At 40.4% G+C, this 26271-nt stretch overlaps 1 protein-coding gene across 8 annotated transcripts in view; it reads left to right on the top strand.

Annotated features, from left to right (window-relative positions):
• The window catches only part of EML6 (EMAP like 6), a 252532-nt gene that overhangs the window by 111611 nt on the left and 114650 nt on the right, over positions 1–26271 (top strand). For all 8 annotated transcript variants that reach the window (XR_013759096.1, XR_013759097.1, XR_013759098.1 and 5 more), the window contains exons 6-7: positions 472–607; positions 24134–24335. Coding sequence is in view for 4 of the 8 variants with exons in the window: in XM_079110188.1 (XP_078966314.1) it covers positions 472–607; positions 24134–24335 (338 nt within the window). In the remaining 4 variants the exon portion in view is untranslated. The remainder of the gene's footprint in view (positions 1–471; positions 608–24133; positions 24336–26271) is intronic.

Raw genomic sequence — 26271 nt, 5'->3', positions numbered from 1 at the left:
GTTCCTAAAAGGTTGCTTTTGAAAAATTAAAATCTATGGTCAGTTTAGAAATGGTTAAGGAGCACTAGAACTACTTTGGGCAGTGGTTATAATTATAATCATTGCAGTCCTGGAGATTGAACCCAGGGCTTCACACATGCTGGGCAAGCAGTGAACTACTTCCCTAACCCTTCTTATTTTGTGACAGGGCCCCATTAGGTTGCCCAGGCTGGCTTCAAACTGTGATCCTCTGACCTCAGTCTCCTGAGTAGCCGGGATTACAGGCACGCACCACTGCTCTGAAGATTGTTTTCTAGTGGTTTTTTTTTTTAGCTGAGATGAAGAATATTACACATGGCTACTAGGCCTGTTGTAAGGATTTCAGTAGAAAACAAGCTATTTTATTTTGTTTTGTTTTACTTTGTTGTGTTTTCAAATCAAGATGCAACTGTGATAGCTGTAATGACTGCAGCATTATCTATTAATCAACAGGCTGGAATATTTAGCATGTATGCTTGTGAAGAAGGCTTTGCCACTGGTGGGCGAGATGGGTGTATACGATTATGGGATACTGATTTCAAACCAATAACCAAAATTGATCTCAGGGAGACAGAACAAGGATATAAAGGTAATATACGTATTAATGGTTATCTGTGACTCAGTGTTAAACACAATGCAGAGTTCTGTATTTCTGTATAAGAGGTGTTAAATATAATGTGAAGTCCCATATTTCTCTGTACCTCACCTTATTCTATAAAGGATTTAAGGAAGTTTATGTAAATATATCGAATAAGATCTGCAATACATTAAAAATTAGTGGACATCCTTTTTCCTAAGTGGCACAAAGATATCTGTGTATACCAGCAATGACCCTGCAGCAAAGATAAACAACATTATGGTAAATTTGCTGAGTCATTTTCCAGGAAGTAGTTTTCAGTGATAAAACGAAGAAGTTCTGGGCAAGTTGGTTACCCTAGAGGTGACTGTGCTCAGCCTCTGAAAACAGAAACAAATGAGAGGAAAAATGGGACAAAGAAATTATTCTTAAAAAATAGCTTTAAACTAATAGCATCATAGTAAAGGTTGAGAACATGAGCTCAGAGTCAGGGGGCGTGGGTTAAAGTCCAAGTTTTAACTCTAGATTTGAGACCTTGGTCAAATTTCTTAACATCTTTGGGCCTGTGTTTCCTCATAAATGGGTGTAATATTAGCAGTGAACTCAGAGTTCCATGAGAATTAAATACACTTGCATGGTGCTGAGGATAAATCATGGTGTTTAGTCAGCACTCAGTAAGGGTTGGCTGTAATTCCAGCATATAGTGTGTATGTGTGTAGAATACAAAGCAGTTCATACATGTTTTTACACTTTCAGGGTACGCCTATTACCTTTTCATAGATTAAAGAATTTGAAGCTCAGAGATAGTAAAGTAGAAAATACAAATCAGAAAGCTAAAATGCAGTCACAGAAATACATCAATATTCTAAGCACAGATGGTCTCCAGACCTGACCCAAGCTGTAGCCAGTGCTGAGTGAGGAGTGCTCAGTACCAGGAGTCCTAGGGTCCACAAGATGAAAACCTTAGCATTGTCCTAGCGACGGGGTCATTTCCAGTCTGAGATCAGAGAGAAATTTCCTGAGAGTCTTCTTAGTAAGGACCCTTGACATGGAGGTCCACAGTCCCAGACGGCCTCAGTAGAGTTATTCCTCATGGTCCTTTATCACGGAGTCCATCTACGTGGGCTGATGGTAGAGCTGCCACACATGTTCTGTAGGCCACGTCTTGCCATGTGCCCTACTCTCTACTGCCTGGGGTAGATTTCAGAGGACTGAGAGAAGAAGGAAGAGACTGCACATCCCTCAGGCCATTCTCCTTAAATAGGATTTTCAATCATGCTTTCTTAAAAATTGAGCAACTGGAAAGTGAGCTGGACATTGCACTTCCTGTTTGTACCCGGAGGCCCACTTCTTTATATAACCATTACATGAAAAAAAGTGTCTTGACAGTCAACTTTTATAGAGATGGAACTGTTTCCTTCTTAGAGAAACTGAGAATCCTGGTCTGTATATACCTCTGCATACAAGGCACGGAAGGTTCCTAGGAAGTTGTAGAATTTGATGTTTACTTCAGTGTGTGGACAAAGAGAGATTGGAAAAGGGCCCAGAGCATGATTCAGTTACAAGAAAAATATTTCAAATAGATATGAGCAAGCAAGTCCCTGTAACAGCAATATAAAAAAGAAAAAAGTAAAGCAGTTAAAATATTTAACCTTGAACCTTCTTGACATATCCTTCAAGGTATAAACTAAGACCAAAACATATACTTAGCTAACTGATGAATTAACTTGCTAGATGGGATTATTAACCATAAACTGGCTAAATGCTGGGAGAACATTGACTTGAAATGATGACTTCCTTTTGGCAGTCACTTCATTTACTTCTTTCAAAAAATGTGCCTTATAATTAAAGTGTAAAATTTAAAGCATGGAGATCAGTACAGAAGCCATTATTAACTCACCCTACTATATAGTTTTTTAACCTGATAAGGAGTCCTTGACCCAGACTCTCCAAGGCCAGTTTAGGAACTGGTTCTAAATGAGCAACTATGTACTGAGGGGTTTATATCAATCACACCTAGTCGATCCCATGGCCAACTCCTGTTTCCCAAGTCCAAGGAGGACACTCAGGGATATCCTTTATCTTGTATCCATCTCAGCAGATTCCCACACACCTGCCTTGGTAGTATCAAAGCAGATCTGGGTGGTGCATGGTGGACAGATGGAACCTGAACTAAGCCTGCATCCTGTGAGATGAGGTCTGTGGTACCTGGGCTGGAGGTGTATTGGGGAGGGTCTTTCAGGCCTGTTTAGATGGATGGCTAATGGGACAATAGCCTATGTTTCAGGAGGAAAAATGGACTTTGCTTTTAAGATTATGTTCCTGTTCAAGCAGAAGGGAGTCAGAAGTGGGGTGGGGAGGGGGAAGGAGCTCCCAGGACATTCGGAGTGGGGACTGCTGAGAACTCACAGATACTGAGTGTCCAGCCGTCTTCTTAATTTTTAAAATTACTGCTCCTAGCCAATACTCGTGTCTACTTAATATCTTACTTTAAACTGATGTTAATGCCTTTTTAAATAAGACTTCTTATGGTAATTATGGTAAGAGTATCTATGAAACATGGATTTAATGTACTTTTTTAAAAATTCATTTACGTTTTAACTATTGAAATAAATTTTATCCATATAGCACCCATTTAAAATCACACCCCCCAGCATGGTGCCTGGGATGACCTACTTAGGGTGCTCCATTGCACAAGTCTACTGTGGACCTTGAGCTTCATAGTAGATGCTCGTGTCCATTCCAGTTCTCACTGGAAGAACCATACACATCTAGAGTGAAAAGAACAAGAGGCTCCCAAATCCGACCCACATGTCACCCCCAACTCAGGAAGTTCTCCCGCCTTCATGACCTGGGCTGTGACAGGAAACCTGCTGTGCAGGTCTTGAGCCAGGGCTTGGTGCCATCCTCACACTGAAGAAGGCAAAGAGGTCATTGGATTTGGAAGCTGCTTTTGCATAGTTGAAACTCCCAGAGAGTCTCTGAATAGGCCTCCTGTTGTGATAGCTGAACCAGCTGTCTAGGCAACCCTGTGACAAGGGCAGGCCCTCTAGACCACAGTGAGGCAGGAGTCCCAACGCGGGTGTAAGACTGAAAACACGCAGGATCTGAGGAGGAGATCAGAAGTAACGAACAGGTGAACAGCCTTGACCCCTTAAGCACACTCCTTTTAGTGAGTGTGGGGTTAAAGAAGAGGGAAGGAAAGAGGGTGAAGAAAGGACAGAACAGAAAGAAGACAGAGTGGACAGAAGATGTTTTGGATACTTCATCACACCCTGAAAGAAACCTTGACCCTCTGTTCTATGTTTTGTTTTAAAAGTGGACATGAAATACATTTGAAGGGAGCAGATCCAGGGAAGGCAGTGTTAGAATGTCCATGCTCTTAGTTTGGACATGAATCTATATGTATGGATGGTTTTATAAGAACTTCTCCATATGCACCAGCTTTCTTTGCGTATTTTTGCTGTTTGTGTAACAGTGACTCTTAATTTCATTTCTATGGAGATATAGTGATTTCTCAATTTGCCCAAATGACTTTCTAAACAAATTTAGCAACAGAATTATGGTCATATCTCAATACTTACGACATGGTACTAATTATCTGTGTTTGTTAAATTAAAAAAAAAAGTAAAATTGAGAAGCTGAACTTATCAACATTTAGAAATCCAAGTGTATTTATGATAAACACAGTGTGCTACCTGTAAAGACTTCTGTTGCTCCTCCTGTAGACCTGTAGATCTATAAAATTAATCTGGCAATTTCCAAGTATTTTTAATACAAGGTTTGCATACCTTTGCATTTTCTAATAAGCATTGTAGACATTGAAAGAATGATTTTTAAATGAACTGTGATAAATACTAAGCTTAGGAAAAAAATTATATGGCTTCATTGTAAAGAGGTACTATTAATTCTCTTACATCTTTGTAGTCAAGTCAAATTAAGACGTTTGACTTCCAGAAAAAACAATTAACCCTACTTTAGATTGAGGGTGAATCAACTTAGAAATGGGTCACATATCTTGTTGATGTTCTCGCATCAACGAGAATCAGTAAGGCCAGGATTGATTCTTGTGGTTCCTTCCTCCCCACTCCACAGCTTAGTCAAAGAAAATGGCCTTCACATAATCAGGACAAGTATTTCTCAATCAAGGGAATTGTAGTGTTTTAGTTACAACAGTGATTTGAACATCTTTTGTGAATTACTAGAGTTTTGCTGAGTGTTCAAATTTTTTCTAGTGCCAGTTATACATGATATGAATCACAACCTAATTCATGCAGTGTGTTAGCTTTCTGTCACTGACAAAATACTTGAGAAAGATGATTTAAAAAGAGGGAAAGATTTATTTTGGCTTAGTTACAGAGGTTTCATTCCATGATCACTCGATGCCATTATTTTTGGCATCATGGCAAACATCATGGCAGAACATCATGGCAGAGAGGGCATGGAGGAGGAAAGCTGCTCACTCCATGGAAACTGGATGCAAAGAGGGGAAGGAGCCAGGGACAAGATACATGCTTCCAGGGCACACCCCCGGTGGCCCACTTCTTCCAACTAGGCTCCACCTCCTAAAATTTCTACCACTTCCAAATAGTGCCACCGTTGGGAACCAAGCTTTCAACACATGAGCCTTTGGGGGACATTCCATATCCAAACTATGGCACTGAGGATCCTTTATCTGCAATTCTGAAAGTGAAATAGTTTAGAATAAAAATTTTTCTGACAAAAATTTTGCTGACAAATAAAAATTTGTCAGTAAAATCCAACCTGAACTGTTATAAGGCTGTTTGGTGTCTTATACATGTGAATATTCATAGGTTTCACTACAGAAGTGTTAGATTCAAGGTGGTGTCGCAGATCCCAGTGGACTCATATGATTCCAAAGTCCAAACTTTTCTAAATTCTAAAGCACCTGGTACCAAAGTATTTCAGATGTCTAGGACGATGGACTGCCAATACATGTTTCAGTGAATATCAAATTCTGGAATTTCTAAGCTGGAAGAGACATTGGATGTCGGGGAGAACTCTTATCATCTTATAGATGAGTAGAAAGAAGCTTAGGGTCATTAGCATCAAGCTAAGTATAAACTTAGGGCTCTTGCTCATATCTCACCAAGCTTACTAATGATGCATTTTGAATCTGATCATTTTAGAAGCTAATGGCTCAGCTGGGTAAAATAATGAAGTTTAAAATGATTTATAGTAGTTGCAAGAGAAGCCAAAAATAATCCTTAAGGTAAGTCAACCAAAATGACTTACTTCTATGGTGATAAAATATTTTTGAGTTAATGGTTATAAATGAGTATGTCTAAAGGAATACAGTAATTAGTCACACAGCATAAGATGTATTATTTATACATTTGGTAAATATTAAACATCACCAAATGCCAGATATGTTCCTAGGAACTGGGTAGGCAGTTCTAAAAAGCCTGCTCTAGTGATTATTACATTTTATTTGGGGGGAGTGTTTGTTTTAAGTACAAATGTGTATTTATTGAATTGTTGTTGCTGTGTCTAAAACTATAAACTCTGGTCCAGAGAGATCCTGCATTAGGCTGATCACTACGCTGGAGTTAGAGGCTGAAGCCCCCAGGGCAGAAGATTTTCCTTCTCAGACTTGTCACCACCTCCCCTGCCTAGGCCCTGCCTGGACCACCATCATTTCCTACGCTGATTACAGCAGTTGCTTTATAATTTGTGTTGCTGCTTTGACCGTTGTTCTCTGCACAGCAGCTACAGGGATTGTTCTGAGTTTTCACGAGTCAGATCTCATTATTCCTGTCCTCAAAACGCTGTGATGATTCCCCATTGTTTCCTCAAAAAGCTCAAATTTTTACCACGGCCACCTTCCTGCTGGCTCCTCCTTGTCAGGCCAGGCTGGTTCACACCTTCCCCTCTCTGCATTCCCAGGCTGTTCCCTCTGCTGGAACACGGTCCTCAAGAATCTGAACGATAACCTCCCTCCTCATCTTCAGGCCTGCGCTCTGGTGAATCTTCCCTGATGACCTTCCTGCAGTCGCAGCCCCCTCTGCCTCCACCTGCTGGACGCTCATCCCTTCTCAGATCTACTTTTCTCCTCAACATACAGTAGAACTGATGCGCTGTGTCGATGGCCCTTTTCTGTTTCCACAGGGTGAGGGTCTCTCAGTCCTCGGATACTCCAGAGCATTTGCAGTTTGGCACAGCAGGAGCCCTGAAATACCTGTCAGATGAGTGAAGGGTGCATTCTGTGATGGGTGGGCGGAGCCCTGCTGTGGATCCAAGTGACAGCCGTGCAGGAGGGGGAATGGATGACTGTTCCTTGGTGTCAACCTGCTGCATTCAAGCTTGACCCCCAAGGGTCAGGATAGGAGGGCGTAGAACAGGGTTAGGAAGCGAGTGCCGTGGTCAGGTCTCATCTCAGAGCTCTCGCCCTCCGAGGCAGAGCGTGGACAGGGAGGGACGGGGGAGGTGGGAGCCCAGGTTATACTTCCCTACTGGTTATTTACTTATTACCATTTTTCTCTCTCAAAGTACCATGAGGGTCGTATAGCCTAGCAGTTCTCAGCCAGGGGTGATTTCATCTCCTGGAGAACCTTTGGCATTGTCTATAGGTGTGACTGGCACTTGTGGGTAGAGGTCAGATGCTTCTAAATCTACAATGCACAGGATAGCCACCACAGTGAAGAATTATCTCGCCCTAAATGTTAGTAGTGCTGCAGTTGAGAAGCCCTGGTATAAAATATCCAAAGACCAACTCTCAAATCTGGGAACAGCCTTGTTTATAGAAACCTAACCAGCCCATCCTGTTGCTCTGGTCTCTCGGGTGGCTTCATTACTCACCTGTACTCCTGTTGGCCTCTGACGCTCTCCCTGTGTGCCCACCATTCTCCTTTGGGCTAGGCCTTTCTGTCTCCCTGTCCTCCTGCTGAGAAGGTGGCACAGAGGCATATGGTGTGGGAACTGGGGACAGTGAGGCATGCAGCCAGGAGGCACAGCGGTGTTTGCTCAGACTCTGCACTACCGTGGTGTCAGGCCAGCCGAGGGCTGGCTCACTGTCCCTTCCCCTAATTCCCCTGTAAACATCTTTGCATCGGCCTCATATGAGAGCCAGCCTGGCTGTTCCTTCTCTGGGTGGGAGACTACAGGTTTCTATCTTCGGCAGTCGAGTTTGGTTGTATAGATCCTTGAGTTCCTACGCCTGTAGGATCTTGGGTCCTGTGGGGTGGGTTTTTTTTAAATAGTCAGGGATTTTTTTCAGGAACCACTTTTACTATGAATTCAGCTGGAAATTTTGAGGCAGAGAGCCATTGTAAATTGGAGCAGTAGACTGACAACTAGCCACCTTCCCACAGCAAGGCCCAGCATCAAAGGCTGGCTCTGGGGCAGCCACACACTTGGTACACAGGTTCTATTTAAACCTTCAAACAGCCCTGGGGTCCCCAAACAGTGTGGCTTTCTGGACCCAAAATCTGGATAGTTATACAGGGCACCATATACAGAACCACCCCTCTGTTTGGTTGAGTGCTTTGCTATCATTGCCTTAAAATTCTTAATCTTTGCTTTTTTAAGTCAAACTAGGGATATGAACTTCAAGTACAGCTTTGTATCTTTTTATTTTTTTATTTTTGGTTAACATCTATTGTTCATATTAATGGGGTTCAGTGTGGTTCCATGCGCGTGACCACATGCACTGAACAATTCCACCTTCTCTTTATCCATCTTCCCCCCACATATGTACGCCTTTACTCACCTTTATTAACCACAGTTATTATTCAAGTTACATTTTTTTTAAAGCTTCCACATATAAGAGAGAACATGTGGTACTTATCATTCTGTGTCTGGCTTATTTCACTTTTTGTCCTCCAGTACCTTCCATTTTGCTACAAATGGCAGAATTTCATTCTAATGACTGGATCGTATTCCACAGTGCACATATACCACATTTTCCTTATCCATTCATTGGATGATGGGTACTAGGCCAGTTACCTGTCTTAGCTCTTGTGAATAGTGCCTCAGTAAATGTGGATGTCAGGTATTTTGGTATGTTGATTTCATTTCCTTGAGATACCCAGAAGTAGGCTAGCTGGATCATATGGTAGATCTATTTTTAGTTTTTAAACAATCACTATACTGTTTTCCATAAAGTCTTACTAATTTATATGCCCTCTAACAATGAATAAGAGTTCCTTTTCCTCCACATCTATGCCAGCATTTGTTGTTTTTATTTTATTTTCGACAATAACTCTTCTAACTGGAGTGAGATGGTATCTCATTGTAGTTTTAATTTGCATTTCCCTGATGGCTAAAGCTATTGAGCATTTTTTCATATTCGCCATTTCTAGTTCTTCTTTTGAGAAGTGTCTCTTCAGATCATTTACCCATTTTTAAACTGGATTACTTAGGTTTTTCTTTAAGCTCTTTGAGTTCTTTAGATAGTCTGGATATTAACCTCTGTCAGGTAAATAGTTGGCAAATATTTTCTCCCATTCTGTAGGTTGTCTCTGCTCTGTGACTGATGTCTTTGTTGTGCAGAAGCTTTTGAGTTTGATATAGTCCCATCTGTCAAATTTTGCTTTTGTTTCCAGTGCTTTGGGGTCCTCTCCAGAAAATAATCAGCTGAACCAATGTCATGAACTATTTCCCTACATTTTCTTTTAGTACTTTCAGAGTTTCAGGTCTTATCTATCTCAGGTTTTTTTTTTTTTTTTTTTTTTTTTTAATCTATTTTGAGTTGATTTTTTACAGGGTGAGAGACAAGGTCAAGTTTCAGACTTCTGCATGTAAATATTCAGTTTTCCCAGTGCCATTTTATTGAAGATGCTATCTTTAATGTATATTTTTGGCACCTTTGTCAAGAATCACTTGGTAATAGATGCATGGGTTTATTTTCGGAATCTCTCTTGTGTTCCATCGGTGTATGTATCTGTTTTCATGCCCATGCCAGGTTGGTTTTTATTACCACAGCGCTGCACTATGTTTTAAATCAGGTGTTGTAATGCCTCTGGCTTTTGTTGGTATTTTGATGGGGATTGCATTGAATCTGTAGATTTCTTCAGGTTGAATAGATATTTTAAAAACATTAATTCTTCCAATCCATGAATGTGGGAGCTCTTTCCATCTTTTTGTGTCATCTTCAATTTCTTTCACTGGTATTCTGTAATTTTCACTGTAGAAAGTGAAAATGACTTAGTCAAACTTATTCTTAGGAATTTTACTTATTTTGTTACTTTCATTATTTCTCAGCAAATTTGGTATTTTATATAGGAAAGCAACTGACTTGGTTGATCTTGTATCCTGGCACTTTATAGAATTTAACAGTTCTAATAGCCTTTTGGTGGAGTCTTTGCACTTTTCTATCCTATAAACAGGGTTAATTTGACTTTCCCCTTTTTTATTTGTATACCTATTATTTCTTTCTCTTGCCTAATTTCTCTGATTAAAATTTATCATGCTATATTGAATAAGAGTGGTGAGAATGGACCCCCTTGCCTTGTTCCTGTACTTAGAGGAAATGCTTTCAGCTTTTCCCAATTCAGTATGATGCTGGCTGTAGGTTCATCATATCTGCATAACCTTTGTTGTGTTGAGGTTATGATTCTTTTATACCTAATTTGTTCAAGACTTTTCATGAAGAAATGCTGAATTTTATCAAATGCCTTTTCTGCATCTGTTAAGATGATAATGATTTTTTTCAGTGTAAAAATGTTTGTTAAAAATTGTTTATTTATAGCAGGCACTGAGAAAATATAACTATGGGAAAAAGAAGATAAAACCCCTGCTATTATGGAGTTTTAGGTTCTCATACAGGATGATAGACAGTACTATACCATTTGTATAGTAGATTACGAAGCAACCTTATGACTGAGTTCAAATTAGTGAGATGTTTATGGAAATGATTGGTGCCACTTCCTGGTCTACATTAAGAATTTCTCTGAGACAGGAGGATTGCAAGTTCAAAACCAACCTCAGCAATTGCGAGGTGCTAAGCAACTCAGTGAGACCCTGTCTCTAAATAAAAACTTATAATAGGATTGCTGGGTATGTGGCTCAGTGGTCAAGTGTCCCTGAGTTCAATCCCAGTAACCCCCTCCCTGCCCAAAAAAGAATTTCCCATGTATGATCTTCTCTCGCTCCCTGTTTGCTGGTTGGATGTCAGCTCTTAGGGAAGCCTTAGAATTCATGTGCTGAAGATGGTAGAGCTCCATGAGCCTGAATCTCTTTTTATTTTATTTCTTTATTTTTGTTTGTTCTATATTAGTTATACATGACAGTATAATGCATTTTGACCCATAATACATAAATGGAGTACAACTTCTGGTTGTACATGATGTGGTATTATACCAGTTGTGTCATATATCAGATAGGGTAATAATGTTGATTCATTCTACTATCCTTCCTACCTCAGACCCCCTCCCCTCCCCTCTGCCTAATCCAAAGTACCTGTTTTTCCCTAGCTGCCCCCTGCCATTGTGAATTAGCATCTACATATCAGAGAAAACATTCACCTTTGGTTTTTTGAAATTGACTTATTTTGCTTAGTATGATATTCTAAGTTCTATCCATTTACCTGCAAATGCCATAATTTCATTCTTCTTTAAGGCTGAGTAATATTCCACTGTGTTTATATACCACATTTTCTTTATCCATTAATCTGTTGAAGGGCATTTAGGTTGGTGCCGTAGTTTAGCTATTGTGAACTGAGCTGCTATAAATATTGATGTGGCTGCGTCACTATAGTATGCTGATTTTAAGCCCTTTGGGTATAAACCAGGAAGTGGGATAGCTGGGTCAAATGGTAGTTCCATTCTGAGTTTTCTGAGGAATCTCCATACTGCTTTCTATAATGATTGCACCAATTTGCAGCCCCACCAACAATGTATGAGTGTACCTTTTTCCCCACATCCTTGCCAACATTTATCGTTGCTTATATTCTTGATAATTGCCATTCTGACCAGAATGAGATGAAATCTTAGAGTAGTTTTGATTTGCATTTCTCTAATTGCTAGAGATGTGGAACACTTTTTCATATATTTATTGATCAATTGTATTTCTTCTTCAGTTCTTTCCCCATTTATTGATTGGGTTATTTGGTTTGTTGGTGTGAGTTTTTTGAGTTCTTTATATATCCTGGAGATTAGTGCTCTATCTGAGGTGCATGTGGTAAAGATTTTCTCCCATTCTGTAGCCCTTCTCTTCACATTCTTGTTTCCTTTACTGAGAAGAAACATTTTAGTTTGAATCCATCCCATTTATTGATTCTGGATTTTACTTCTTGCACTTTAGGAATCTTGTTAAGGAAGTCAGGTCCTCGGCTGATATGGTGAAGATTTTGGCCTACTGTTTCTTCTATTAGGTGCAGGGTCTCTGTTCTAATGCCTAAGTCTTTGATCCACTTTGAGTTGGTTTTGTGCAGGGTGAGATATAGGGGTTTAATTTCATTTTGTTACATCTGGATTTCCAATTCCTAGTACCATTTGTTGAAGAGGCTATCTTTTCTCCAATGTATGTTTTTGGCACCTTTGTCTAGTATGAGATAACTGTATTTATGTGGTTTTGTTTCTGTATCTTCTATTTTGTACAATTGGTATATATTGGTGCCAATACCATGCCATTTTTGTTACTCTGGCTCTGTAGTATAATTTAAGTTCTGGTATTGTGATACCTCCTGCTTTAATTCTTACTAAGGATTGCTTTGGCTATTCTGGGTCTTTTATTTTTCCAAATGAATTTCATGACTGCTTTTTCTATTTCTATGAAGAATGCCATAGGTATTTTAATAGGAATTGAATTAAATCTGTATAACACTTTTGGTAATATGGCCATTTTGACAATATTAATTCTGCCTATCCAAAAGCATGAGAGATCTTTCCATCTTTTAAGGTCTTCTTCAATCTCTTTCTTTACTGTTTGATAGTTTTCATTGTAGAGGTCTTCCACCTCTTTTGTTAGATTGATTCCCAAGTATTTTATTTTTTGAGTCTATTGTGAATAGGGTAGTTTTCCTAATTTCTCTTTGAGTGGATTCATCACTGATGTATAGGATATGTATGATTTATGGGTGTTGATTTTATATCCTGCTACTTTGCTGAATTCTAGTGGAATTCTTTGAGTATTCTAAATATACAATCATGTTGTCAGCAAATAGTGATAGTTTGAGTTCTTCTTTTCCTATTCATTTACGTTTAATTTCTTTTGTCTAATTGCTTTGGCTAGAGTTTCCAAGACTATGTTGAATAGAAGTGGTGAAAGAGGGCATCCTTGTCTTGTTCCAGTTTTTAGGGGGAATGCTTTTCATTTTTCTCCATATAGAATGACATTGGCCTTGGGTTTAGCATAGATAGCTTTTACAATGTTGAGGTATGTTCCTACTATCCCTAGTTTTTCTAGTGTTTTGAACATGAGGGGTGCTGTGTTTTGTCAAATGCTTTTTCTGCATCTATTGAGATGATCATATGATTCTTGTCAAGTCTATTGATATGATGAATTTATTGACAAAACAAAAAGTTGTTTTTTTGAAAAAATAAAATTGATAAACCCTTAGCCACACTAATAAAGAGAGAAAACTCAAATTACTAAAATTCATGATCGAAAAGGAAATATCACAATGGATACTACTGAAATACAGAAGATAATTAGAAACTATTTTGAAAACTTATACTCCAATAAAATAGGAAATCTCAAAGTCATCAACAAATTTCTAAAGACATATGATAGTGATTTTTATCCTTCCTTCTGTTGATGTAACATATTTTAATTGTGTATGTCAAGCCATTCTTACATCCCTGATATAAAACCAACCTGATCATAGTAAGTGAATGATGTTCTATTTTCATTTTGTGGGGAGATCTAGGAGTTGACCTACTTTCCCCCAGTTCTTTTTTATTTTTTAATTTGAGACATAGTCTTGCTAAGTTGCATAGGACCTTCCTAAGTTGCTGAGGCTGACCTTGAACTTGCAGTCTTCCTGCCTTAGCCTCCCACACTGCAGGATTATAGCCTTGAACCACCATGCCTGTCTGTGAATAGTCTTTTTGATATGCTATTGAATTCAGTTTGCTAGTGTTTGGTTATGGACTTTTGTATCTATTTTCATCAGAGATATCAGTCTACAGTTTTGTTTTGTTTTTTCAGTTGTGTTCATCTGGATTTGATAACAGGTAGGATAAAGTGGTCTCATGGAATGAATTTGGAAGGTTCTCTCCATTTTAATTCTTTGGAAGAGTTTGAGAAAAATTGGCATTAGTTCTTTAAAAGTTTGGTAAAACTCAGCAGTGAAGAATGAGTTTCTGGGCTTTTCTTTTATGTGAAATATTTCTATTATTGAATCACTCTTACTACTTGTTATTTGTCCATTCAGGTGTTTTATGTTCTCATGGTTCAATATTGGCAGGTCATATATGAACAGAAATTTATCCCTTTTTTCTAGTTTTTCCAGTTTGTTAGCACAACGACAATAATAATCCTTAGTGATCCTTTGTATTTCTGTTACATCACTCTTTTTTCAGCTCTAAATTTATTATTTTCCCTTCCCCTCCTAGTTAGTCTAGCTAAAGGTTTATTAATTTTATTTATCTCTTCATAAACCAATTCTTTGTTTCAATGATCTTTTAACATTTTTTAATCTCTATTTTGTTCATTTCTACTTATTTTTTTTCCTGCTAATTTTGAAGTCTACTTGATCTATAGAACAATTATGTTTCTTTGTTGATTTTTTTGGGGGAGGGGTCCTGGATAAACTGTCCACTGGTAAAGTGTGGTGATGACAATCCCCACTATTATTGGAGCCTGACTCTCCCTTTCTAATAATGTTTTATAAAGTTGGGTACTCTGACATTAGGTACTTATAGATTTATAATCATTATATCTTCTTGTCAAATTGATATATTGATCATTATATAGTGATCGCCTTTGTCTCCTTTTACAATTTTTTCTTAAAGTATACTTTGTCAGATACAAGTATTCCTGCTTGTTTAGGTTTTCATTTGCATAAATATAATTTTCCATCCTTTCAGTCTGTGTGTTTTTAGTGGAGGAGTGAGTTTTTTTTTGTAGGCAGCATATTATTGAGTCTTGTTTTGCTTATTTACTTTCAACCAGCTATTTTTCATTTAGCCACTCTGTATCTTTAATTGGAAAATTCAGTCCATTTACATTCAGATTGATTATTGATAGGTAAGGAATTATTCATGTCATTTTGTTGACTTTCTTCCAGTTGGTTCAAATATTCTTTGTTCTCTGTTTCTCCTTGTTCATCTTTATGGTTTGGTTTATTGCATTGATTTTTCTATTTCTCTTTTGCATATCTACTTTGCTAATGGAATTTATTCTTTCATGGTGGTAGTTATCTTTCTTTCAGTTCTAGAGTAGGACTCCCTTAAGCATCTTTTATAAAGCTGATCTGGTGATTATGAATTCCCTCAGTTTTTATATGCCTTGAAAAGTATTTTGCCTTTGTTTCTGAAGTTAATCTTGCTGGATATAATATTTTTTTTTATATATATATATATATATTTTTTTTTTTTTTTTTTTTTTTTTTTTTTGGTACTGGGGAGTAAATCCAGGGGTGCTCAACCACTAAGCCACATCCCCAGCCCTTTTTTGTATTTTATTTAGAGACAGGGTCTCCCTGAGTTGCTTATGGCCTCACTAAATTGCTGAGGCTGACTTTGAACATGATCCTCCTCCTTCAGTCTTCCAAGCCACTGGAATTACAGGTGCGTGCCACTGCACCTGCTTATAATATTTCTTTCAGAACTTGGAATTTGTCATTCTATTCCCTTCTGGTCTGTAATGTTTCTCTGTTAGTTTAATGGGTTTCCCTTAAATGTGACTTGGCAGTTTTCTCTTGCAGATTTGAGAACTCTGTCTTATACTTTTGAAAGATTTACTATAATATGCTATGGTGGAGATATTTTTTTATGATCATGTCTTTTTGGATCCTATAAGACTCTTATACACAAATGTCCATTTCTTTCCAAGATTAGGAAAATTTTTTGCTATTATTTAATAGTGTTCCTATGCCCTTACCTTTTCTCTTTTCCTTTGTATATTCAGAAATATGGATATTTGTTCATTAAATGGGGTCCCATAGGTCTTTAATACTCTCTTCTTTCTTCTTCTTTTAACTATATCTCAAAAGACCTGTCTTTAAGTTCAAATCCTCTTTCTTCTGCTTGATCTATTCTGTTGTTGAAGCTTTCAACTTTATTTTTTATTTGACCTATTGAACTCTTCATTTCCAAATCTTTTTCAAAATTCCTTTGCTGAATTTCTCATTGATATCCTGCATTGTCTTCCTAATTTCATTTAACTATTTATTGATATTATCTTGGATCTCATTGTGCTTTTTTTCCATATTTTTTAGTGGTGCATTATAGTTGTATATTTTTATAATATTTGTTACATGTTCACACATGCACACAATCTAACAATATAATTTGGCCAATATCCCTCCCTAGTGCTTTCCCCCCTCATTCCCCTCATTGTGCTTTCTTATTATCATTCTTTTAAATTATCAGGGATTTTATCTATATTGATTTATTTGTCATTCATTGCTAGAGAGTTTCTGTGTTCTTTTAGAGGCATTATATTGTCTCTTTTTTTTTCATATTTCTGATACTCCAGAAATGAGATTTATATATCTAGTGGGTCAGTTAAGCCTGCTACTTTTACAGGGTGACCTCCTTAGTAAGCAGCTTTCTCTAGAAGATGTGTCTTGGAGAGTTGGTTTGTTAAGCAATGCCAACCAAATTTCCAGCTGGGCACCATAATGTAGTCTTTCTGTAACCCCTTTGACTATAATTAATTATATTGGGCACAGTGAATACCTCAGTAGAGTTGGAGAGACCCACCATCTCCATAGGTCACACAAAATGGGGCACTTTATTCTTGCGGTTCAGGTAGGTGTAGGGCACACAGCATGAGTGTGGGGTGCTCACTATGTGGCTACTCTAATTGTGCCGATAGCTTTGATGGGGCAGTAGAGGTTTCCCCAGGCACTGTTAGCGCTAGCTCTGCTGCTAGCAAGGGTCTCTGGCACTGGTGGCCCAGACAGTGTGAAGTGCCCGAAGCCCTTGTCCTCTGGTCAATAGTACAGGCCAGACATTCCCCGGGGGAAGTGGTGGCAAGAACTGCATCACCTCCTCTCTGGTGGCACTTGCACCCAGTCCTGACAGCAGTGGATAGTTAGATGCAGTGGGCACTGGGGTGGCAGTGGGAGTTCCAGTGTGCCCCTGTTGCTTCGTTGGAGTACAGTGTGTGGGTGAGGTGGTGGCTGGCACTGTGGAGTTGCTCAGGACTCCCTTAGTGCACTGCTATGGGCAGAGCAGCAGTGGGAACTTCCCCCAATCCCTCCCTGTCAACAACAGGCACCTCACCGTGGTGGAGGCAGGGGAGGGCTAGCGGAGACCGGTTATGTAGAGGGTCTGCCTTCAGTCTCAGCACTGGCCTGAGTCTACATGTGGCTGACCCAGCTGTTGATCAGAGGACAAGCCCCTGGTTTTCCAGTTCTTAAGGGTAGCACCCCACAATCGCCTGTCATAGTCCCTTCTCTTCCGTGTGGTAATACCCATTCCTTACAGTACAGTGCAAGCATCAGGTTTGTGCCTCAGTTGCTCTGCTGGGTTTGCAAGGCAATGAGTAGAATGTCGTGGGGTCCCAGAGGACTGTGGAACTTTCCAGTAGCTAGGATTGCCAGTGTCTGAACTGATAGTTTGCTGGGACTCTCCTCTGCACCCTTATCCCTACAAAGGGAAGTCTCCCCATCCCTGTCTATGGAGCTAGAGCTGCAGATATTGGAGTGCTTTCTGTTTGTATGCTTTTGTCCCAAGTCTTCGAATCTTACAAAGTCCTAGCCTCTCGTACTGATTTCCCATGTTGCTCACCTCAACATGCAGTCAGTCATACTCTTGTTACTTTATTTCTTCTTTGTGGAGAAGGTAGGTGTTGGGCATCTTTATTCTTCTATGTAAAATTCTTGACATTTTTAAACGAGGGGCTCCATGCTTCTACTTTGTACTGGATCTCAAAATTCTTGAGGCCTGTCCTCTCTTTCAGTCCCTGGGGTGATGCATGTCTTCCCCGCTCTTGTTTCCTTCTGGTTCCCAAGCTCTGCCCTCAGCATTACCCTTGAGACATCCCATCAGGGCCAGGAACTTCTGCATCCAGGTTCCCTAGGTGGTCTCTCTCATCCTTAAAAAGGGGTTCAAAGGTCCCTAACACTCACTCCTACATCTGGAGAAAATCTCATTCTTGTTCTCTTAGTGCCTCTTATTTCTCTCACCCTCCAGACACTCCCTGGAGTCGCATCTCTAATGATGATAGGCTGAAAGGGGACAGCCATCACCTCGTCTTGTGGACTCTCTGCATGCCGTGGGTACACATTCACAGAGACAGGAAGTTTACCTTTGTGGAGAAGAGTATTTGCTTCAGAATTGAACTGTCTGAATCTTTCATTTCTGTTGCTTGCTTGCTCCATGACTTGGCAAGAAATATAAACTTTCTATGCTGTAAATTTCCTCATTTTTTCAACAAATATTTACATCTCATGCCAGGCACTGTCCATGGAATTAATGATAACAGCTCTTCCTAAGTCACCACCAGCATTCATGGGCTCAGGGCTCAGTACTGGTGCTGCGGGGTCCTTACTGCCCACTTTCAGAACTTGCTTGTTGATTCAGAATTGGCTTCTTAGCCTGGCCCAGTGTTGCACACCTTTAATTTCAGTGATTAGGGAGGCTAAGGCAGGAGGATTGCAAGTTCGAGGATAGCCTCAGCAAATCAGCAAGGCCTGAAACAACTTAGTGAGACCCTCAAAATAAAAAAGGCTGGGGATGTAGCTCAATGGTAAAGCACCCTTGGGTTAAATTCCCAGTACTAAAAAAATAAAAAATAAAAGAATCAGCTTTTCAGGATTGCATCATCTGTGGCCTGTTGTGCATCAGGCCTCAGTCCTCCTATCCTGCTGCAGTGGACGTGGCCAGCTACAGCTGAGGAGCCATCGCCTGAGCATCGCCTGGCACTCTACCTTTTCACCAGTCTGGCTAAAGTCCTAGAACACTGTAACTGGGCTTGGCAGGCAGTGTGCTCAGCCCTGGTGACCTAAAAATAACTATGCTTTGCCCAACTCCAGACCAGTGGAGAGGAATCTCTGGGTGGGGTCCAGACATCTGTATTTTTTAAACACTCCATGTCGATTCTGATACACAGTAAGTGTTGGGAACAACTGTTCTCAGATCTTTACCATATTTTCAGGCTTTGGAGCAGCAGACTGCAGAACATTATTAAGTTCCAAACTCTGCCCAGCTGCCAGTTTTCTCCTTAGGCCAAATAATCAGGAGGCCGTTTTATTCACATAATTGTTCTCTTTTGTGTGTTGGACAGCTCCTGTCCTGAGAGTTTGGAGTGCTATCACATTAAAATTCTAAAACAACAACACAAACGAGTTGTAACACCAGAAGTAGCTGAGACTCAAGGGAGTGTACCAGTGGCAACATCTTCAAAACTTCCCGCTGACTCTAAGGGGGCTAGAATCTCAAAAAACACACACACACACACACACACACACACACACACACACACACACACACACACACACACACACACACCCCTGACAAGGCACCAAGACCTGCTGGTTAAAATAACCATTTATATTGATTAATTTCTTCAGTGCCAGACGTGGGTAGAGTGTTACTGCATTGAATCCTCATGATGCTGTGAAAGTGGGAGTGCTCATGTTATCTTCACTTTACAGATGGAGAAACTGAAGATTTGGAAAATTAAATAACTTGCTATGTGTCCCTAGGAGGGGCTGGGGCTGGGATACAAATTCAGTCTATTTAATCAACTAGTGGAGAATAAGCATCGTCCCTCAGTAATGAGGTCTGTTGATTTTCATGGACGAGATCTCCCCAAGCCCAGGTTTTAAGACGGTAGCAGAGAGGATTAGAAAAATGCTGTTTTCTACTTCATGGTCTGAATGTAAAATCCAGGGCAACGTGCTGGTAAGAATTTGATCTTGGGCTAAGGATGTAGCTCAGTGGTGCGTAACACTTGCCTGGCGTGTGCGGGACCACGGGGACCATCCCCAGCCCGGTGGAGGAAGGGATGGGGAGGAATGTTTGGTTCTGGCCTTAAAAGGATTTTCAAGCTCAAATGGGTGGCTTGCTCCCGACTGCCATCTGCTGACTATGTATACCAAGCTCAGGCTGAAGCTCTACATTTCTTACAGCAAGTTATGAAGAAGGGCCATAGGATCCAAGCTGTGGATGCCTCACCATACTGTCAGAAATATCTGCAGTATGCATTTTTAAGAAGAAGAGTGTTGCTGAGGCTTTACATAATTACATGACTTTTTCTGCCTCTCTTCACTATTGGCATGTTTCTAATCATATTACAAATCATACCCTGAGTTTCCCTGACTCCTGGAACAGAAGATAAAGAAGCAAAGACAGCTCGATTACTTCCTAGTGTAATGAGGGTCTTGGCAGTCGGGCTAGGGCACCACAATCATCTTCCTCTTCTCTGTGTTTGTGTTAGGGGAGTTAAACCAAGCCTCCATAGACAGGAGAGGGGAAATACTGTCAGAACCTCATCAGGGACCTGTCACTCTGCAGGGTGTCTTCAGACTTTGCCCAGAAGAGACTGTGCTTCTCTCCATGACTCTTGCATGCAGAGGAGCAATTAGGTTTAGAATAATGAAACCAGGGTGTCACTAGGAAGCCTGAAATGCAATTCTCTCCTCACTGATGTGCCTTAAAGAAGTAATTCCTATTTAAAATTATTATCTTAAGAATAAGAATGACCCTGTGTCTCATCTGTTGCCTGGTAGGTAGGCTCCAGGGTTGACTTGTCGGATGGGACAAAAGATAAATTATCCGTTTAAAGATCAGAAGTGTGTGGAGAACCTGAGTTGGTCTCAAATGCTCACAGCTCACTAAGCTTGTTGAAAATGACAAAAATGTAGCCCTCCTCCTCCTCCTCCTCCTCCTCACCTCCCACTCCCCTCCTCTCTCTGTGTTTCCCCCCCTTATCCCCCATACTCAGCCATCCCTGGTGGTATATATAAGGTCACTCCCGCCTTAGGTGCCAACATGGTGCTGGCCGAGCTTCTCTTCCTGATTTTACTCCTCATAACTTCTTCCCGCCAGTGCGAACTCTCACCCAATCGTCGCTCCACACCCTGCGCAGACCCCTAGCAATAAGGCTCACCCAATCAGCCATCGCCCTGCCCTCCAGCAACAAGGCTCTCCCAATCAACTCTCACCCCGTTTCATGCCCCAACCAATCAGCCTCTTCCCGGCCCTATATAAGTGTGTGCATTTTAAAAATAAAATAGGACTTCTCCGGTGATTTGCTTTGGACTGTGACTCCATGCGCTTCTTTTAGTATAACCTCCTTGCCATTTTTAAGCATGAAAATGGCCCTCTTACATCTCTTCACCAGAAGCCCCTTTTCAAGGGATATCTCCTGAAGAGCAGGGTGGGAGCTTCTTGATCTCCTGGGTCCCAGCCCTCTCCTTGCAGGCCCCTGGAGCTCCTCTGAGGAGCAGGCTAAAGAGGATGCATGCCACGTTACCTAAGTGGCACATGGGTCTGGGCTGAGTTGGAAGGTTCATCTTTGTTCCTGAGCTTCTTTAAAAAAAAAAAAAAAAATCAAGACTTTTTTTTTTTTTTTTTTTTTTCCTTTTGGTACCAGGGATTGAACCCAGAGGTGCTTAACCACAGAGCCACATCCCCAGCCCATTTTAATATTTTATTTAGAAACAGAGTCTCCCTAAGTTGCTGAGGCTGCCTTTGAACAGGCGATCCTCCAACCTCAGCCTCCTGAGCCACTGGGATTGCTGGCGTGTGCCACTGTGCCCAGATGAGCAAAACTTTTAAAAATATTAATAGTTGCCAATTCCAGGGGTGACAGTTTTGGGGTTTTTTTGTACTTTTCTGAATCTGTTCTTACAAATAAGGCTAAAAAATAGTGGAGTGGTAGAGAGAATAATGCTTGTACCTTGAACCAACTAGACCATCAGGTCCTTGGGAGAAGTTTGTTTTCAAGCCATTTAGCCTTATGTATCTAGACATGTTTATTTAGAGTCCAGAAGGAGATTAGGTATGTTTGTGCCTACAGTGAAGCCATGGATTCCAGGCCTGCTTGGAATAAGGCAGTGGCTTTGAAACAATTAATGGGATTTTTAAAGGACTGTGGTTTGAATATTCAATATCAGTTAAAATACATAGGATATTTTTGAGCCTAACTTGTTCAATATTGAACTGCAATGTCAATCTTATAGTAAGGGCTTGATAAAAATTTTTTTTTAATGAATAAATCCCTCTTCCTTTGTTCTCACTGAGAACAAGAATAGTATCTTTTATTCCTTGATATACTGAGGACTTGAAAAATATTTGCGATTTTTATATTTTCTCATTCATTCAGTAATTCTCATTGAGCATCTACTACCTGCCAGCCATTGTGCTAGGTACTGAGGATACAATAGTAAATAAAACTGAAAGCTCTTGTCTTCACGGAAATTCTATTCTAGTGGGAGGAATCAATGAGTGAGTGATGTGTTGTTTCTCACTGATGTTAGAATATCATTAACTCTTTACTTCCTGAGAACTCTGAAGAGTAAGTGATAACCTTTCTGTTATAAAATCCAATGCAAAACCAGCTAGGTATCAAATCCAGCCCCCTCCTCTCGGCCCCCTGCAGAAACTCACAAAACACCAGGGAGGAAGCAGGAACATGTTGACTCACTAGTGGAAACAAAACCCATGAAGAAGAAGGAAGGAGATAAGGATGGGGGTGTGTGACCAAAAACATTCTGTGGGCCAGTGGCCCCAGCACCATAGAGCTGGGTGCTGTTGGCCTGTCCTAGCCGCTTCCCCGCACATCTTCCTTCCCATCCTCACAGTCCATCCTGATGCCTACAGTGGAGGATTTTAAGTGGCCCTGAACCAGCTGTTGCCAAGGTATCTCCTCTCATAGCAGGAATAAAACACCTGCCTGTGTGCTTTTATCCTCCCACTTCAGGACATGAAATGACAAATTCAAAGGGAGGAATAAGGAGCATCATCTCATACAAATAGCCTTGTGCCTCAAAGAAAAGCAAACAAAACCCACACAAACCCAGGAAACAAAAGTTATAAACCCCTTCCCCACTCATACACAGCCTCCCTGACTCTCCACACCCCTACCACAGTGCAGGGTAGATGAACCTACATTGATACATCATCACCCAAAGTTCATAGTTGACATTAGGCTTCACCTTTGGTATTGTACATTCTATGGGTTTTGACAGATGCATAATGACATGTGTCTGTCGTCATAGTGTCCTATAGAATAGTTCCACTGCCCTAAAATTCCTGTGCTCTCTTTATTCCTCTCTCCTGAAGTATCCATCTTGTAAGAGTGTCATTAGAATTTTGTATTTGAAACATTTTTGATAGAACTGTTTGACTTTTCAACACAGTAAAAGTACTTTCTTGGTCAATATTCTTTTAAAAAATTTGTAAACTTAATTACTTATAGAGCTTACTTTCAAAAGATCTCAAATTTGGATGATAAATTACATATTCTCCATAATTACAGTCTATACCATAAAGAGAGAAAAACTGATCCACAGAGAGGAAAGGACTTCCTGGTATACCTGGCCAACCAGATAAAGCACAAGAGTGAAACCTAGGAAGTGGGCTTCTGAAACTCTATTACGAAGACACAAAGCTGGCTGGACAGGCAACTCAGATTGCAAAGCTTATTGCAGCCTGGCTGACTTTTAAAGGAGTTAAGAATTTCTTGTGTCATTTCTAGCTCAGATGTAAGAATATTCATTACATAAGTCAATAAAAAATGAACCTGGTAAGGATTGGAATGGACCACAAGAATCGGAGATCAACACCTCAGCAGGGAAGCGAGGACCTGCCTAGAAAGTATGAAATACTATGGAAGTAGAAGCTCAGACTGAAAAAGAGTACTGTGTTTTTAGAAAAGAATCCATAAATTCAGACAAGGAAGAATAGCATCTTCACTGACAAGTGTTCCATGGTATTTTGAGACTGAGATTAGTTTAATTTGCATATTCCTGGGACATAATACATCTGTTTCTCCAGTAGAATGAGTCTAGGTTCCTTTCAAGTACACACTAAACCTGCCTAATATGATAATTAACTGTTCTCTAGTTTTGCCTGCGTGTAATTTCAATACAATGTCATCTTAAGATTGAAGTGATTACTTTTTCATAGCAATTCAGTCGGGTTTCATGAGGAGTGATTTCTTCTCTTATATTCATTTTCAGATGTAGTACATACCACTGTAAAAACACACGGTTTTCCTGAATCAGACAAGAATGGCCATTCTAGCAGAGGAGGTCATGCAGGGTGGCGAAGATGTAAAAGTACATTGTATTATACTTGTTAAAGAGACACCACGGGGCGTGGAATTGATTCTGCACCTCCCGGAGTTTTCAAGATGTGTTGCCCAGATACCAACTTGGTGAAGGGATGTTTACCTCAGGTGTTTTCCTTTCAGTGCTGAATGGTGCGAGAAATGCTTGTATATATATATTTTTAGGCCTCTCTATCCGGAGCGTGTGCTGGAGAGCAGACCGCCTTCTAGCTGGGACCCAGGACAGTGAGATATTTGAAGTGATCGTGCGAGAGCGAGACAAGCCAATGCTGATCCTGCAGGGCCACTGTGAGGGGGAGCTCTGGGCCCTGGCCCTGCACCCCAAGAAGCCTCTGGCTGTGACAGGCAGCGACGACCGCTCTGTCAGGTGAGGCTACAGCTGCCAGCACCTGGGGCTTATCCCAGGAGAGTCCCTGGCGGGGTTTTTGCCCAAATTTGTTACTTAAGCGGATCAACTGCAGTATAGAGCTGCACGCTTACTAAATGAAATGTTAGGAGGTTGGTTTCTTGGCTTTTCACCATTGTTATCTTCCTTTGACTCTCTCTTAATGGGAATGTTCTTAGAAGTGAAAATACTTGAACGCTGTTCAGGCTGGCTTGCAGTTCTCTCGAGTTCAAGATCTAAGCCAGGCATGCTTCTATGTGAGGAGACCATGTTTCCCCCTCTACACTTGGTCTTCTGCAGGGGACTACACAGTCAATTTCCAGTGTAGAAACTCTCATTCCTCACCATCAGAACTTCAGTTCTGATTTTTAAAGTTGTCTCCATCACACGAGTAAATTATTATTTCTTTGTAAATTTTCAGATGAAATTTGTTTTCAAATTCAGAGAGAAGGCTAATTTCCAAAAAGAGGCACAATATTATTAGTGCCTCCAAAGTTCTTGCTGGGGTTCATCTGTTCTTTGAGAGCTCAGTGTTGGGTAAAATTAATATGCCATCAGGATCCTGATGACTATTGAAGAAATGAATATATGACTTAAACTTTTGAGATGAAGATTATTACACTGATTTCAGTGTTTTGGTATTTATTATGCGCTTTAAATGTGCCCAACAATAGGCTACAGAGAGGGAGAGGAAGAGAACGATTGATTGCTGTTCTGGATTTTAACAGCTGAAACAGAATCTTGTCAACTAGACTAACGGTCACTGCTTTATCCCATTTATTCTGTGTGTTTATGATTCTAATCGAGATACATTCTGCTCATTTCTGTTTTATAGTATCTACCAAACATGAAAGCCACATTCATTTCAGAATTGGTGGAACAGCTACTCATGTAACATGAGTGCTTATTTGACTTATGCTACTGGCGACTCCCTTCTTTTTTATTCCTTCACTCTGAGTTTTCCCAAAGTAGCAGAACAATGCCATGAATTTATTGAAATACCTGTGTAACTCTATTCATGCCCGTCCAGAAAGGAGGCACTTCGGAAGGTCAATGGCTATTGTATTTTAAGAGTTGCATCGAGTCTTAGAACTCCTTGAGGAGCCCTGGTTGCAGAACCTGTTTTATTCCCCTCCACCATTAATTTGGCTAAAATTTTAAATGCTGTGTTACCTGGAGTTTTCAAATTTAGGAAGGGGAAAAGCCAAATTTCTTGAAGGGTTATCTTAGCAGCTTTCTAGGGCTTTATATACCATTTACTGAGAAATGGGTTCTTCAGCCCAGGAAAGCAGAGCTAACACTGCTTAAAATAGTACAAGGCTGAAACCAGCCTTATGAATAATGGATGAGGTATTGAGAGAATATCATAAGCTTTAGGCCAAACAGTACAGACTGCCTACAGGACCTGTGAACTGTTCACGCAACTCCACATCATAGGGGGTGTGCCTGTCTCTCCTGGTGGCAAGAAGGTACTTAGGGAAAGTGCCACCTGTTACACTCTTGCCCTTGTGATGTGGGACTTAGGGTTTCCATCCCCCTAGCAGACATTGTGTGTGAAGAGAAGACGAAGTCCTGACAGGTCAGGTACCATAATTACAACTAACATAGAAACCTTTATTTGTGTTTCATGAACATTTTGCTCTGGTTCACTTAGTTTGAGATGCCTGGATTAGTTATTCTGGAGTTGGGAACACGTGTAGCTGGCTCTGCTGAAAGATCTGTTAGCTGACCTTGCCATTTCTCTAGCAGGAGCTATGCTCACTGGCCATGAGCACCATGGAGTGTCCCCCCTCAAATAGTGGACCCTTCAGCAGTGGGGCACCCAGGGACCTTGAGTGACAGTCATGACTGTATACAGCCAAATTTGGAGCTATCCTGGATAAGGGAAACCATTCATTCTTATCTCATATATTTTCTT

This window comes from Sciurus vulgaris (assembly GCF_902686455.1).
Source record: "Sciurus vulgaris genome assembly, chromosome: 14".
Classification (NCBI taxonomy): Eukaryota; Metazoa; Chordata; class Mammalia; order Rodentia; family Sciuridae; genus Sciurus; species Sciurus vulgaris.
The sequence above is the reverse complement of the archived record's forward strand: the minus strand, read 5'-3'. Positions and strand labels throughout refer to the sequence as shown.